General features: G+C 52.5%; 3 protein-coding genes across 3 annotated transcripts; 1 reads left to right on the top strand and 2 right to left on the bottom strand.

The window, feature by feature from the left end:
- Window positions 1-6286: 6286 nt before the first annotated feature.
- K489DRAFT_392415 (P-loop containing nucleoside triphosphate hydrolase protein) lies at window positions 6287-9128 on the bottom strand. The gene is made up of 4 exons (XM_033606738.1): window positions 9002-9128; window positions 7590-8848; window positions 6943-7071; window positions 6287-6884 (listed from the first exon to the last, which is right to left on the bottom strand). The coding sequence occupies exons 1-4, from the start codon at window positions 9070-9072 to the stop codon at window positions 6679-6681; spliced, it is 1665 nt and encodes a 554-aa protein (XP_033463099.1). The 5' UTR covers window positions 9073-9128; the 3' UTR covers window positions 6287-6678.
- Window positions 9129-9628: 500 nt separating this feature from the next.
- K489DRAFT_376460 (uncharacterized protein) lies at window positions 9629-11934 on the bottom strand. Its single transcript, XM_033603918.1, has one exon. The coding sequence runs from the start codon at window positions 11797-11799 to the stop codon at window positions 9706-9708; it is 2094 nt and encodes a 697-aa protein (XP_033463100.1). The 5' UTR covers window positions 11800-11934; the 3' UTR covers window positions 9629-9705.
- Window positions 11935-12103: 169 nt separating this feature from the next.
- Window positions 12104-14628, top strand: K489DRAFT_376461 (P-loop containing nucleoside triphosphate hydrolase protein). The gene is made up of 4 exons (XM_033603919.1): window positions 12104-12488; window positions 12544-12774; window positions 12845-13316; window positions 13376-14628. The coding sequence occupies exons 1-4, from the start codon at window positions 12159-12161 to the stop codon at window positions 14317-14319; spliced, it is 1977 nt and encodes a 658-aa protein (XP_033463101.1). The 5' UTR covers window positions 12104-12158; the 3' UTR covers window positions 14320-14628.
- The last annotated feature ends 16 nt before the right edge of the window (window positions 14629-14644 follow it).

Below are 14644 nucleotides of genomic sequence, written 5' to 3' on the forward strand. Positions count from 1 at the left end.
TGCAGGAGCCGTGGCGATGTTTGGATGCCTGCACGCCCGCACGAGCCTTCATGTATGTCCTTTTCCCGGCAGCGGCCAAGGAAAGCGGCAAAGGCATGCGTAGAGGCAGAGAGGCGCAAAGCGAAACTTTATCGAAGGAGGAGAAGCAAGCAGCGGAGTCGCGTTGGTCCTCTCTCGAGGTTGGGATCGATTTCACGCCAGCGGCTGGTGTGGAATTGCTGAACGATCAACACATTGGTGTTTCGACTACACATCCTGGAGTGATGCAACAACCATGTTATTACCACGATGATGACTCTATTGCATTTCTGGGTGGCGACCGCGGCAATTGAAGTTCCTGTGACTGCGCAGATCAATTACAAAACTTGGACTCCAGCAGCAGCAGCAGCACAAGTCGCGGCGGTACTCACCCGCATATAGGCGTTATTGCGGTGATTTTTGCCCCTCAATTATGCTTCCCTCGACCTCGTAAGTCGCCCAGACCGAGAGATGTGGGCAAGACACATGAGTCTCGTTGATGCGATCGCGAGAACACGAAATGGCATCGTCTTTCGATCAAAACTACTGCAATCATGAACATGTCAGGCCACGAGCACCATTGAATGTGTGACGAGGGCAGTGCTGTCTCGGTTAGAACGCTCGGCAATCCGAGTCATCTCTCACTGCATGAATGTTCTGATCATCAGCATGACGGGTTCCACCAGCATCATCGTCATCACTCCCTCCCATCATTCCCCGAATGGAGAGATCGGAAAGGAGGAGACATGAGGATGGCACTGATGATGGCGCGCTCGGGCTGTGTTCAGATTAGAGTTTGCTTGCACCTTCCACGTCCGCTGTCGGGGGCCCGTGAGCTGTCCGCACAGACACCTGGTTCTCATCACGATTGGTCATACACCTCACCGCGAAATGGAGGGAGGGAGGGGGAAAGGTGAAGGAATTGATGGATGTGGTGGTGTCAGTGGTCAAGCGGAGATGGAGAATTCCGGAGAGGCGGCGAATCAAGAAAATTTCTGTCGTCGCCGCGCGTGCAGGGCCGAGAGCAACAATGGATGATAGGTAACAACCACCAGGGCAAAATCCACCATTCCCACGACCTCCACGGCGACCACGATCGACAACTTCATTTGACAGGACATGCTCCACGATCACGCATAGCATTTTCAGCCTTTCGATGAGTAAACTGCTTTCCCTCCCCTCCCTGTGGACGCAGACAGACATGCAATGCTGCGCAGGCAGGACACACCAATCATCGGCCAGAGACCACCATTCAAAGCAGTCTGTGCGGGTCCCGTGACAGCCGATGACGGCACCTGACAGAATTACTAGGAGGCCACACGGGCCGAACAAGCGGTCTCGGCTTTCACGTCTGCATGCAGCTGAGGGAGGGGGTGCTGCACACTCGATTTACGTATGGATGGTACTGTAGACTGGACAGGCGTGTGAACCTGTCGTGGAATGTTGTATACTGCCGTGGGTTTTCCCTTTCTCGCCCGTCCTCCGTGCCTCCCAAGCATTCCTTCAAGATCACATCCCATGACGTCCTTCAGCACGACCTTGGCACAAGTAGGAAGAGGGGAGCCATTGCCCAGGTGTACAGAAGTGGAGATCAAAGAATGCCCTGGCGCTGCCCGATCATGCATCAACTGGCATTTGAGGATATACAGACTTCTAGACGAGGCCATGTCGACAAGCATCACATTACATACGCTTTGCATCGAATTCATGGTCGATGTGGCTATCATGCACGCCCTCAATGCCCGTCAGCCAATGCTCCTTCGCTCGGCCACTTAATTATTGCGCATACCCACTAAAATAAAACTAATGCCACAGATCTATCTAATGAGGCTGATAGGCATTCAAGGCTAGCACAAGAGAAGAGTACCAACGATGGGGCCAGGTCTTGTTCACGTTGATGATGTGTTGTTCTACATGCAGATCCATTCATGCATATATGCAAAATGATCACACCACCCACGGTCCCATCACATCAACTAGCATGTATCTGGCTGATCCAAGGTAATTTACGATGTGTCCTGTGATGTACGATAATGTGCAGCTACATGCACTTCCGCCTTACAGCCCAACTTCCATTCATACACATATTGCGCCTCGTGATTGGGACCGTACTGTGACGAGCCAGCTGCGTCGTGCGACAGACACGGCTGCCGAGGTTCCGAATTTGAAGAATTACTGGTTTCGTGAGCAGGCCCTACACACACTGATGCATGCGATTTGCTCTGCTCCGTGACTCGGGAAACACTGAGAGGCCTCAAAAATTTCATCATCGCACACTGGCATGGCACGCGTCGTGGACGCACGGCAAACTCCCATAGTAGGAAGCTAGATTCGTGCGACGATGCCATGGCAGTCAGCGGAATATCCAAAAGAGGTTCCCAAAGTATGATCCACCGTTGAAAACATTGCCCTTACAATCACTTCCTGCTCGGGTATTGGGAGCAACTAAACGACATGGGCGCCGAGACTGCATGATCCTCCCACATGACGCAGAATGCACCACGGCTGCGACAGCTGTGAGGTGGACATACGCCACACTGTGCGAGCAACGAGACAGGGTTTGATCCGGGTCTCGCCCTCTAAATGGAATCTCCCGACGTCAATAGATTGAGACCCTCGGCTCGGTGCAATGCGGGCAGTCTTGCGATAATTTGAGCTGGTATGTCACTGCAGCACAACCCAAGCAGGCTGCAGTTTCACGGGTGACACAGCGGCAGCATCAACATGTCTTCCGCCCAATGACAGAGGTTCTCGTGAGTTGATACACCATCACGTCTCGGAACCTGCGCCATGCGCTCTCGGCCGGCTTTGACACAACCCACTCACCTGAAATCGCCTTTCACGATGCACGATAGAACCGTGTGACCGTTCGTGTTTCACACCCTGAGTACCATTTCGCTTTGCCATGTACACAACCAGAGCCGATCCAGAATTTTGGCATCTCCATCACACCACCATACCCGTTAAGAGTCACCTAACCATCTCCGCTTGTGGTAGCGTCGCATAGCGGCGGATCGCGCTCTTTCTTATGTCGACGTCGGATGTCTGGTGGGCTGTGAATTTACAAAGCGCCATTCACACAGGCAAGTCTTTGGCAGGTGATACATAGCATCAAGGCATCGGTGGCTTTCTGTGAGAGAGACGGTCGTGCGCGCGTGCGTGCATGCGTCGTGTTCGCATCGCATACCCGACGCGGAACACAGCACAAATTCAGCCTGCACAATGAGCGATGAACGCTGCCGGAGTCGTGGGGGTAAACTCCTCACCGCCTCCCAGACCGTCTGTGCTAAAAGTACCGCTTCATCACTCCTTTGCTCAGCGTTTCGTCGTCGCAGCAGAATCCAGGCCCATTTCCCGCTGCAGTACGCCGTCACGCCTTTTACCACAGTCTTGCAATATCAACCACGCGCCATCTCCGCCATTCAGTCACACCCAGACCCCCTATATTGATGATGACTGCACTTTGTTCGCTGGAGTCCATTCTTAGCTCGATGGTCCACAATTACCCATGATTGTTAGCGGCGATCAGGTTGAGAATGCAAGCCATTCGTCATCATGTACTGGTCATCATAATTGCATGCGGTTATGTTGCAACATATTGTACAGAACACATGGCGCATTGGCTTCGTGCTGCCAACTTGTGCTCAATGCAAGCCGACGACTCTCGCGGCCCGTGCAACTTCCCCAAATTGCATACTCCGATAGCGGCCTGAGGCAGGCCGCGGAGAGTATGGGAAAGTCGTCCTCACACGCGCGATTCATGTTCGTTCCTGTGGCGGGTCGTTCGGGCGTCTATTGTCGCAGCTACCACAATCATAACGTGATCTAGCACCCGAAGCAGTCGTCCGCTACTTCGGTCGAATGACAGGTCTAAGCTGGTGAGTGGCTCGCCGCGATCGCTTTCGGGCTCCGCATGGCTGGGCCAGCTAGGTCGACTACCTTGTAACAGATCATTAAGCCGCCAACGCTTTAGCAGAGGATAAGCAGATCAATATAGAGCGAAATGTCAAAACCTGCTATGCTGGACGGCATGCGATGCTCTCGGACTGTCGCGATCGATTGTAAACTTCGCACTGTGTTTTCGATCTTCCTGTTCGCCGAAGCTGATGATCAATGCGGTTCAACCATCGACGATGCAACGCCCCCTGTGTCTCGACACTGCTGCGTCATCGATGTGACGGGCACTTTGGGCATGACCCAGACACCTGGATTTGTCTCACCTCTCCCTCCATCTGTAGTCCAGGTAAGCACCCATGCACCTAACCGACGCCAATACGAGGCACACCTGCTAGCTCCGCAATTCCACCAAGACGAGGATAATAGTACTGCGGTAGCAGCAGCTTTCCAGTCTGGCGCAACACTCCGCACGTGAGCAGTTGTCCATGCCCGTCCCAGCGCCGATGCACGCACCTAGCGGCTGATGGCCAAAGGTTTCGTTTGCCCCGCCCTCTCACGGCCGAATGTCCTTTCCTGGATTGTCCAGAAAGGGTGTAGCCGTGTCGTTCAATCCTCCAGTCCTGTGTAAAAAAAAATGGGTCGCTACGCGTGTGGCTTACCGAAATCTATTGTTTACCCAACAATTGTTTCCACAGCTGACAACCTACAGCATCCAGCATCCCTCTCCGATTCTTAGGCTCAGCTAGCATCCTCGCCCCGTGATAGACAGCCAACGGTGAGAACTCTATGGACGCGAGATCTACCGAGCGAACGCTCGACCGGTCGACTTCGAAACAAACAGTGCGTCGCCGGTGGACCGCGGCGCCGACGGTGATGGTGTAGACTATCATCAGACGTGGAGCATTCTTCAGAGCTGCAGCCTTAGTGTATCTATGCAGCGGAAATCTTCGCAGTTCTAAGCGCGCGCTGGGCACCGGTCTTTCACCGAGCACTATCCATGTTCCTAATTGTGGTGAGATGGAATTCGAGATGTCTGCCGCCTCAATGACATGATGCACGTTGACGTGCTTCTTTAGCAACTGCGCGCTGGTGGCCCCGCGACCAGTTTAAAAGTCTTCAATTGCATTGCGCATCAGGAATTCTGCATAAGACAAGTCACCTCTGCTGGCGTGTCTGGGTAAGGTGCTGGTGCCTGCGGGATGCCTCTCTGAACAACACCCTGGGCTACTCCCAATCTGGCGCATCAGTGATGAATTTCATAGGAGCAGTGCGTTTTTGGCTCCTCTCGACAGTGGATGGTACTGGTACATTGACGGCCAAGCAGAGGAGCCCACTATGCCTAGCTTCCCATACGTGCGGTGCCGTGGGTGCTTCAGAAAGAGAGGATGAAGAGATGGCTTGCAAGTTCCGAAGACTAGGCCGAATCGGTTAAGTCGATACGATGTCATCTCTGACAAATTACACACACTACTCGAGCATGCAGCATTTCTCAACGGTCGATGATCTTGGTCGATTGCTGCTAGTGCCGACAAATCGGACGCACTGAAGGCGAATGGGAAGTGAGGGAGTCCTGTTTCCCTTTGGTCCACAAAGTCAGAGCTCGGCATGACGGACAGGCAAGACTCTTGGCCCCCACATCATGGCTGTAATTTCGATAAGCTGCTCGTTTGGAGATGAACAGCCAATATTGCCTCCCAACTCGGACCATCGTGAGCTCATTCTTGTGATCGGGGCAATTTCGTTGTGTGATGCAGCCATCTGAACAGGGTCGCGATGCCTCGGATTCGGCCGCACCTGCGCAATATTTCCCCTGATTTGTTCCCGGCGCAATCGGTCTGAAGGAAAAGTGTTCGGCGCGCATGTCTCATAACCTGAACCATTGTGCCGTTCCAAGCGCCAAGCCTAACAGGGGCGCCCACGGGAATCACGGGTCTGAGGCGCAATACAGAACCAAGAAATTCGACCTCACAAGCACGACAAGGGATACGACATGGCATGCAGGTCGATTTGGCAGAGCGTCTGCTGCAGACGAAGGATCAACTACCTCGGAGCGTCACTGATTGGTTTAACCACAGTCGGCGTTTCCGCGACGTTGGACGATCGTAATGCCTCGTTCAGCTCCATCGTCATCCAAAATTGAAATATCGGTACCTGGCTTACGGTGCAGGATTACGAGAGGAGGTGATGGGAGTCTCGACCTGAGAATGGTCTTCATCCTCGAAGGACTACTGGACCTGTCGATGGGACACTGTTTGGTCGTTTTCGGCTGATCGATTCGACCTCCTTTGATTATACCATCATGGCCGTACTGGTACAGCATTCAAACTGTGGGTTTTGATGATAATATGTCGAGACCTCAGAAAGAGAATTGATGTAGCACGTGAAGGATCTGTATTGCTCATCGTGCCGTTGCACTGACTTGTACTACGTAAAGAATCGAAACTGGTTTCCACGCTCCAGTGCAAGCATTCGCGTACCAGATGCCTCGTCGGGCGATTTCTCCTGTCAATAAATGTTCGGCCGTCCTTATGCCCGTGATCCCAGTGTGCAGACAGACTGGCACTGTTCCAGTCGATCAATCGAGGTCGCTATTCTAGAAGGATAATTGGAAAGCCATTCTGATGGCAGTGATAAAGAATGTATGAATCTCTGTTCATACAACCTATATACCAAATAAACACATTCTAGCCGAACGCCTCGCCGTGAAAGGGAAAAGATCACTACAATCCACAACAGCATTTATGACAAAACACATCTTCGGACCTACCAGCGACGGCTGCCGCCCAGGGGAGCATTGTTGCTGCCGGTCCAATTACCACCGCGTCCACCGCCGCGGCCGCCACGACCACCACCGTATCCACGGCCACCGCCTCCGCCACCGCCGTAGCGGACCATCTCGGCGAGACGGGGGTCAATCTGTTGCTTCGCCTCTGTGAGGATGCTCACGAGGTCACGAGCTTGCTTGGAATCTGCGCATGTGTCAGCCGGGATATCATGGGAGCATTCGAGTCGCGTGATGAAACTTACTGTCAGTAGTAAACAGAGTAATGGCAGTACCCAAGCGACCAGCACGACCAGTACGACCAATACGGTGAACGTAATCTTCCGAGTTGTTCGGGTAGTCGTAGTTGAGCACATGAGTAATGTCCTTGACGTCTTCAGGCGGACATGTCAGTTAGTCATTGCACAGAATCTACGAGTAGGTTGATAGACGGCGACCCCAGCGTGGATGCGACATCTAGTCGTGCACGATACGACACTCACGGCAATCGCTCTCTGAGAGAAAGCGACGCAAAGCGCTCTGGCGCGCACATGTTACTTCCAAATGTCACGGGCTGCGAACATTCTCCAGACAAGGGACCTTGGACGCGCGCAGCTGTGACGCCAACACGACATTTGAAAGACTGAAGACCCGCCTCTCTACCGAACGGTGGCAGGAGCAGAGAAACGGAACGCCACGGCAAAGCAAGCTCTGCCGGTGAAGTCTCCAAGGACCCGGGGAAGAAAAGATAGCACAAACAGCCCTAGACGTAACGAAGGTTATGTGTGCACGTCGAACGCACCGAGTGCAGCATACGACAGGCAAGAAGTCAAGCAAACACGTAAGGACTTTAACGACCGCGTGAGGGAAGGGGGAGGAAGGCGTGAGGTGCTGGGGAGGAAATCAATCATACCGATACCACGCGAAGCCACGTCAGTGGCAACCATGATGGGACTCTTTCCGGTCTTGAACTCGTTCAGGACCCAATCTCGTTCGTTCTGCTGCTTGTCGCCGTGGATGGACAATGCCGGCCATCCATCTTGTCGTAGGAAGCGTGTGATTTCGTCAGCAACGCGTTTGGTTCCAGTGAAGATAAGGATCTTGTTGTTTTTGTCCTCCATGACACGTTCAAGGTGCTTGAGCGCGCGATCACGCTTCTCAAACTCAGAGACCACTTCGACGATCTGGGTAATGCGATGATTGGCGGAGAGATCGAAAGAACCAATGTTGACCTGGATCCAATTTTGTTGGTAGTCCGCAGCAAGCTGACGAACTTCCTTTGGCCATGTAGCCGACCACATGCATGTCTGACGATCGGGACGAATCTGACCAATAATCTTGCGGATCTGGGGCTCGAATCCCATGTCAAGCATGCGGTCAGCCTCATCGAGGACGAGGTAAGTGACACGACGAAGGTTGGTCTTGCCAGACTCTAACATGTCGATAAGACGACCGGGTGTGGCAATGCATACCTCCACTCCACGTGCGAGGTCGCGAATCTGGCCACCACGTGGAACACCACCGTATACGCAGGTGTTTCGGATTCTCGACGACTTTCCGAACTTGCTGACCTCCTCTTGGATTTGAACTGCAAGTTCACGAGTAGGGGCCAGGATCAAAACAATTGGACCATCACCCTGAGAGAGTAGCGGTTGTGCGTTGATGTGAACGATAGCAGGCAGACAGTAGGTGAGCGTCTTTCCCGAACCGGTTTCGGCAATACCGACAACATCGCGGCCAGAAAGCGCCATTGGCCATCCTTGAGATTGAATGGCAGTCGGTTTTTCAAACCCTTGCGCCTTGACCTCGCTGATGACATAGTTTGGGAAACCCGCTTCGTCGAAAGTCTCGACTGGCTTAGGCACGTCGCGACCTTGTACGACGATCTGGTGGGTGGTGCGGAACTCGTCAATCTCTGCTTGTGAGCGTGCTGCGACTGCAGGGTCCTCCTTGTAGAAAGACTTCTCGAATTTGGGAAGGGTGTTCACGTCCCAGTCTTGCTGCTTGAGACCTGCGCCAAGGTTGGACATGCGGTCGCCGCCACCTCCTCCGCCGTATCCTCCACCACCACCACCGCCACCGCCACCCCCGTAGCCACCACCGTAGCCACCGCCGCCGCCATTTGAGTAGCCACCACCGCCGCTGCCTCCGTATGATCCGCCGCCGCCGTAGCTGTTACCGCCGCTGCTTGCAGTAGGGCGTCAGTAAATGCAGTCCAGTAAAATGAGATGTACCCATTGCAAGTATGCTCCGTAGTGGTGCGATGGCACCATCTGCCTTCGCAGTTGTTGATTACAATCAAGGGTATTTCATGTATTCTCTTACCCATTTGAATAACCGTTACCTCCGCCGTAGCCGCCGCCTCTTGAACCACCATGACCACCGCTGTGTGACATTTTGAACTTGACTTAGTTTTGTGTTTGTGGTGATGAAAATTATGATCTGTGTCTGTTGAATGTTTCTTGCAAGCTTGGTTACAGACGATAAACAGTGCAGATGATGTGACGATGTTGTGAGGGCGGAAGGGGAAGGTTTGAGAAGAGAGGAGTTTCGTCTAACGATCAATAACATTTTTTTTCGCAAATAATGCGGCAAGGGCGTCAGCCTTGGCAACGATCGCCCCTGCTGCAGGTGATGAACGCGGCCCGCTCTTACCCTAACAGGCATGGCGCGCATGTGCTCACCTGAGCAGTGCATAACCCCAACCCTATGTTTTCCGCCTGCCCAGGTGTTGTGGTCAATACTACAGTATCACTTATTCACAACCACATGATGTAAAAACATCGACTTGACGTATGTTGCACATGGCTGGTAACGATCTCATTAGACCCAATATGGTCACCCGTCAAGACTCGATTAGCCTTGCAAAAGGCCTGCCAGCTTGCGCGACGTCTAGCCGGGAGACGCATGTTCTGTCACGTCGTCTGAGCTCGGCCTGAGATTTAACTGATTGCGCGGAATGCGGGTTGAAACAAATATACATTTATTGCACTGGTGGTCAGACAACTATATTACACGACCTGTACAGTTCAAAAAGCATCGGCCCTCCGCATACCTATGCGCTTCGTTCGGTATCTAGCCGTCCTTGCATCCCAAGCAGCCTTGCCCATTGACATGGGGGGTGGCCGGACTCTTCGGAAGGCAGCTCCAGTGTTGACTGGCCTTTCGGAGGTGTCAAAACGAGCTTTTGACGAGCTTTCACGCCCGCGCCGTTCCCGCCGCAAGTGATAGTTGTTCAGAGCGCGGTTCACGATGCTGTCGAGCTCCGATCGGCGTCCTAGAAGCTCCCGAAGACGCTCACCCGACAAAAGACCCTTATCATCAACCATGTCTATGGCACTGATCATCGCTCTGAATAGCTGAAGCGCCTGCTCTTCGTCTATATCATAATCACTGCCTTCTGTCCTCATATCCCCAGACGCCGCGCGTGATCTGTATACGCCGACGAAAGGCTGGATTGCGTCGAGGGCCGCAATGATCTGGTCACCATTCCTGGTTGATACAGCAATGCTGAGGTACACGTCAAGCGTGTGCACATCAGGCAAGAGTAACGCTGCGCTCATCACCTCAATTATCTTCGTTGCATTTTGAACGACGTTGACATTCTTGACGTCTCGGGAGCACACTGCCATGGCGGCACGGAAAGTCTTGTTCCGCATCTCGAGGCCTAGATTGTGCATTTGCTGAAGCAGTCCTGCAGCTTTGCCAGAGTTGCGATTGACTCGCATGAATGCGAGGAGGGTGTGAAAGTTCCCAAGATCTGGCCTCAGACCACGTTCTGTGACAAATGCATCCCAATAAGCATAAACACCTTTCGACGCTCGCATGCGACTACAGGCCTCGAGGACGCAATTCAGAATATCATTGTCTGGCTGTACCCACGCGAGCTGCTGTGAATTCCGAGAGCTGCTTGAATCCGGTGTGAGCGACAGGACCTGAAGAAAAGCATTCGCCGACGACGCTGGAGTCCAACCTTCACTATCGTCTGCACTCGCCAACGGCGATTTCATGTCAGCGCTCTTTGGAACGTGGTCCGTCTTTCTGCTTGGAGATCCTAGCAGTGGAAGAAGTCGCGGAATGTTCATGGTCTGCTGTACAAGATTGAGAATGTCGTCGCAATCCTCCATGCGCCCACTTAATAGCAAAAGGTGCGCCATCTCACACACAAGGCTATGATCAAGGATGATCTCGCCCTGACGCCACCTGACGACAATCTCTTGCCATATTCTGCGGCCCTCGTCAACGGCGTCCCGCTTCAATTTCACGATATCGGTTGACACGTCAACATTGCCATCGGGGCTCGTATTCGTGTCCGTCTTCTCGTCACCAAAATCCTGACATCTTATTGCGCCGAGTAGAATCGTGTATGTGATGTGGTCGGCGCTGTTGGCCCCTGACGTTGGAAGTTTGCCTGCAATGCTCCAGAGAGCATCCATATCCTTGGCAATAGAACATACTCGCAGCGCCGCATTTGTGTGTTTGATGTTTGGCTTCACTTTGCTCTGGGGAGAACTCATGCTGTTAAACAATGCCACCGCCTTACTAACATTGCCTTTCTTGGTCTCCGCCCCATGATGCGTCCGATGCTGTGGAAAACCTCGCAGCAGCATCATATACGTATAGCTGTCTGGGAATTGTGCGCGCTTCTTCATTTCGTTGTAGATCTTGAAAGCATCGTTGACTTTGCCCTTTTGCATATGCCAATCGACCGTGTGGTTCCACGCTACAATACAATCCATCTCCTTGCTAGCAAGACGGCACAAATCCAGCGCTTTCTCCGGTTTGCCGCATCGAAGAGTGTAATGAACGTGATCCGCAAATTTCACAGGGTCCTGAAGATACTGAATCTCAACGCGGAGAGCCTTCTCCTCTTTCGGGCTCAAAGACGAACTTTTTCCTCCTTTTGAGACGAGATGGTCGGCGCTTGAGAAGCCATCACTGTTCCCTATTGCGATTGTTTTCCCATTGCTGCGTACAGACGCAAATATCGATAGACCTCTGGAGGATGAAGCAGGGGTGAATCGAGAAGAAACGATTGATGATCGTGAAGCCCGGCGAAGTGGCAAGGACTGTCCGATAATGGCTTCCAAACACCGTAGTGTACAAGAACGGCATTCAAACATTGGAGGCGATGGCTTGCATGAGCGGTGGTCATACACAGGGTATGATGGTCATAAGTATTCGAAGATGTCTTCTGATGGATTCGTCTGATCACGACCCTCAGGGCTTGAAATTGAAATTATGCCCGAGAGCGCGTGCACGCGACTTGCGGAGCAGATTTCGAGAACTGCGGGCTTTCGACCCCGAGAAGCCATCACTGGATGACTAATCAGGCTTATCGATAGTTGTTCGGCCGACGCACATTGTTTGGGGTGGAATGCTTTGGCTTCAAAGTGTTTCGGACAAGTTCGCCGACTTCCATCCACATACGGCACTGAACGTACGACGACGAGATCTGACCCAGACTCAACAGCTTTCAACAATGGATACTAAGCCGCAGTCGGCGTTGTTCGATGTGTTCTTGCGATTGAGGCCATCTACAACGGAGGACAAGACGCGATTTTTAGAGGTCGAGGCAGAGATCGAACGCGAAGCGGCAACCCATATCACGATCAAAGCACCGGCAAATGACCATCGCAAACGGGCAGTCGAGCGGTTTGCTTTCACCCGCGTCTTTGAGGAGTCGGCCACGCAACGCGACATTCTGGAAAGAACTGGCGCTGTGTCATTAGTTGCGGGTGTCCTCGGAGCGGAAGGGCGTGAAGGCCGGGATGGATTGCTGGCCACACTAGGTGTGACTGGCTCGGGAAAGGTATCGAAGGGAAATTGACTTGAGCTTCAGAGCGGCAATGCTGATCTCAGTGTAGAGTCACACCATTCTCGGGACCAAATCCCAACGTGGCTTGACGCAACTTACCTTGGATGTCCTGTTCAGCCAAACGCAGCAGTATCTTGTAGATACTGAGACAAACGAGAGAAACTTTTCTTCAATCTGCGAGGCAGATGCATCCGAGTCGCAGGTTTTGACAGCTTCAAGTTTTTTGGATGGCATCTACGACAGTGGTCCAGGACGCTTCTCAAGAGCTACAACGCCAATGGTAGGCTTTCCCGCCGTATCGAGAACAATACCCTGCGTTTGAAACAATCTTAACATTGACCATCGTGCAGGACGTTTCTTTTATATCGACGGCGCCTGCAAAGAGATACATGCCGCGAATTTCTGCTTTGCCACAAGCGCCGTCTGTTGAGGACGTCAATATTGATGTCGATACGTCCGCAGAATATGCGATAATCGTCTCGATGTATGAAGTATATAACGACCGGATCTTTGATTTGCTCACCGCATCCGGATCAGTCAAGACAGCTTCAAAGCGCCGCGCTCTTCTGTTCAAGAGCACAGAATTTTCACCAGATCGAAAAGTCGTCGCTGGCCTGAGAAAGGTCGTTTGCGCTGATCTTGACGAAGCTCTTCTTGTTCTGGAGACCGGTCTGCATGAGAGGAGAGTGGCTGGAACGGGCAGTAATGCCGTGAGCTCACGGAGCCACGGGTTTTTCTGCATTGAAGTCAAGAAGCGGCATCGTGGACACGGAATACCTGGACCTTGGACTAGCAGTACCATGACAATTGTTGATCTTGCAGGTCAGTATTCTAATATTCCTAGGTCTTTATTGCATGATCAAGCACTGACTGTGCCACAGGCTCGGAGCGTGCGCGGACGGCGAAGACTGCTGGAGCGACTCTTGCTGAAGCAGGCAAGATCAACGAATCTTTGATGTACTTGGGACAATGCATGCAGATGCAATCAGATAACGCGCATGCGACCACTTCGAATTTAGTACCCTTCCGACAATGTAAGCTCACTGAGCTCCTGTTCAGCAACAGCTTTGCGCAAGGCAACGCTCCGCACAAAGCCCCCCAGAAGGCTATCATGATTGTCACGGCCAACCCTTATGGTGACTACAACGCTACGAGCCAGATCCTGCGCTACAGTGCTCTTGCCAGAGAAGTCACTGTCCCGCGGATTCCCAGTGTCACTAGCACAATCCTGTCCGGGACTGCCGCTAATTCAAAGTCAGCTGGCCAATCGAGCGGACGTAGCACACCTTCTGACTTGGTCGGAGAACTGGAAGCCATGAACGCCGAGGTTGCACGTCTCCGCGAGGCGTTAGAGATTACCCAGATTCGCCTCGAGGAAGAGATGCAGCGGCGAATCGAGGCCGAAGCGTCCTGGACCGCAGCGGAGGCGCGCATACATGAAGTAGAAGCCGAGATACGAGAAGAAGTATGGTCCGAGATGGAGTCTAAGCTGGCGCTGGAGCAAAGGAGATGGCGAGCAGCCCGGGACGAGGAGCTTGATCGCAATGACGAGCATCTAGACCGAAAATTGGAGATTCTTGCCAGCGGCATCAGCATTTACGAGGATAATGACAAGGAGAATGAACAAGCTTCTTTCGATCGAAAGTCGGGGCGCAATGATGACCAGCGGAGGATGAAGGAGCTAGAGGACGAGAACACTGAACTACAGAGCCGTCTCATGTTGATGGAGAGGGAAAAGATACAACGAAGTCCAAGCAAAAAGATGAAGGTTCTGAAGACAAGGAAATGGGAAGGCAGCGGCGTCGGACTCAGTTGTAGTCCCTGATGACATTTTGTTTCTTGTTTATGGAGTATTGGAGTCCAGGGCGTGGACTTCTGAATTCGTTGCTTGCTAATCGCATGTAACATCGAAATCCTTATCTCTCACCATCTGAGTTGCGGTTCTGGCCTAGGACAGATGTATTGTTTGAATGCTCTTACTAATTGCCCGAACCACTGCTTCATATACGGCGATGCGTGTCGTCCTGCCATGAAATGACTAGAATAAAATGCTCTTTCACAAGTGAAGCCTTGTGAACGAGCGATACGTTTGAAGAATTCGTGTCGTCGTGCAATGTCGACTTCGCTCAGGTGGCAAAGTTCAGACTTTT

Source organism: Dissoconium aciculare (genome assembly GCF_010015565.1).
Source record: "Dissoconium aciculare CBS 342.82 unplaced genomic scaffold K489scaffold_2, whole genome shotgun sequence".
Classification (NCBI taxonomy): domain Eukaryota; kingdom Fungi; phylum Ascomycota; class Dothideomycetes; order Mycosphaerellales; family Dissoconiaceae; genus Dissoconium; species Dissoconium aciculare.

Bases quoted from the DNA above. Each gene is read 5' to 3' on its own strand.
- K489DRAFT_392415 (XM_033606738.1), bottom strand. From the start codon at position 9,072: ATGTCACACAGCGGTGGTCATGGTGGTTCAAGAGGCGGCGGCTACGGC. The intron at 7,072-7,589 runs GTATGATTGATT...GTCCGCCTGAAG, and splicing joins CGTGGCTTCGCGTGGTATCG to ACGTCAAGGACATTACTCAT. The intron at 6,885-6,942 runs GTAAGTTTCATC...ACACATGCGCAG, and splicing joins TACTCTGTTTACTACTGACA to ATTCCAAGCAAGCTCGTGAC.
- K489DRAFT_376460 (XM_033603918.1), bottom strand. From the start codon at position 11,799: ATGTTTGAATGCCGTTCTTGTACACTACGGTGTTTGGAAGCCATTATC.
- K489DRAFT_376461 (XM_033603919.1), top strand. From the start codon at position 12,159: ATGGATACTAAGCCGCAGTCGGCGTTGTTCGATGTGTTCTTGCGATTG. The intron at 12,489-12,543 runs GTATCGAAGGGA...ATCTCAGTGTAG, and splicing joins GTGTGACTGGCTCGGGAAAG to AGTCACACCATTCTCGGGAC. The intron at 13,317-13,375 runs GTCAGTATTCTA...ACTGTGCCACAG, and splicing joins GACAATTGTTGATCTTGCAG to GCTCGGAGCGTGCGCGGACG.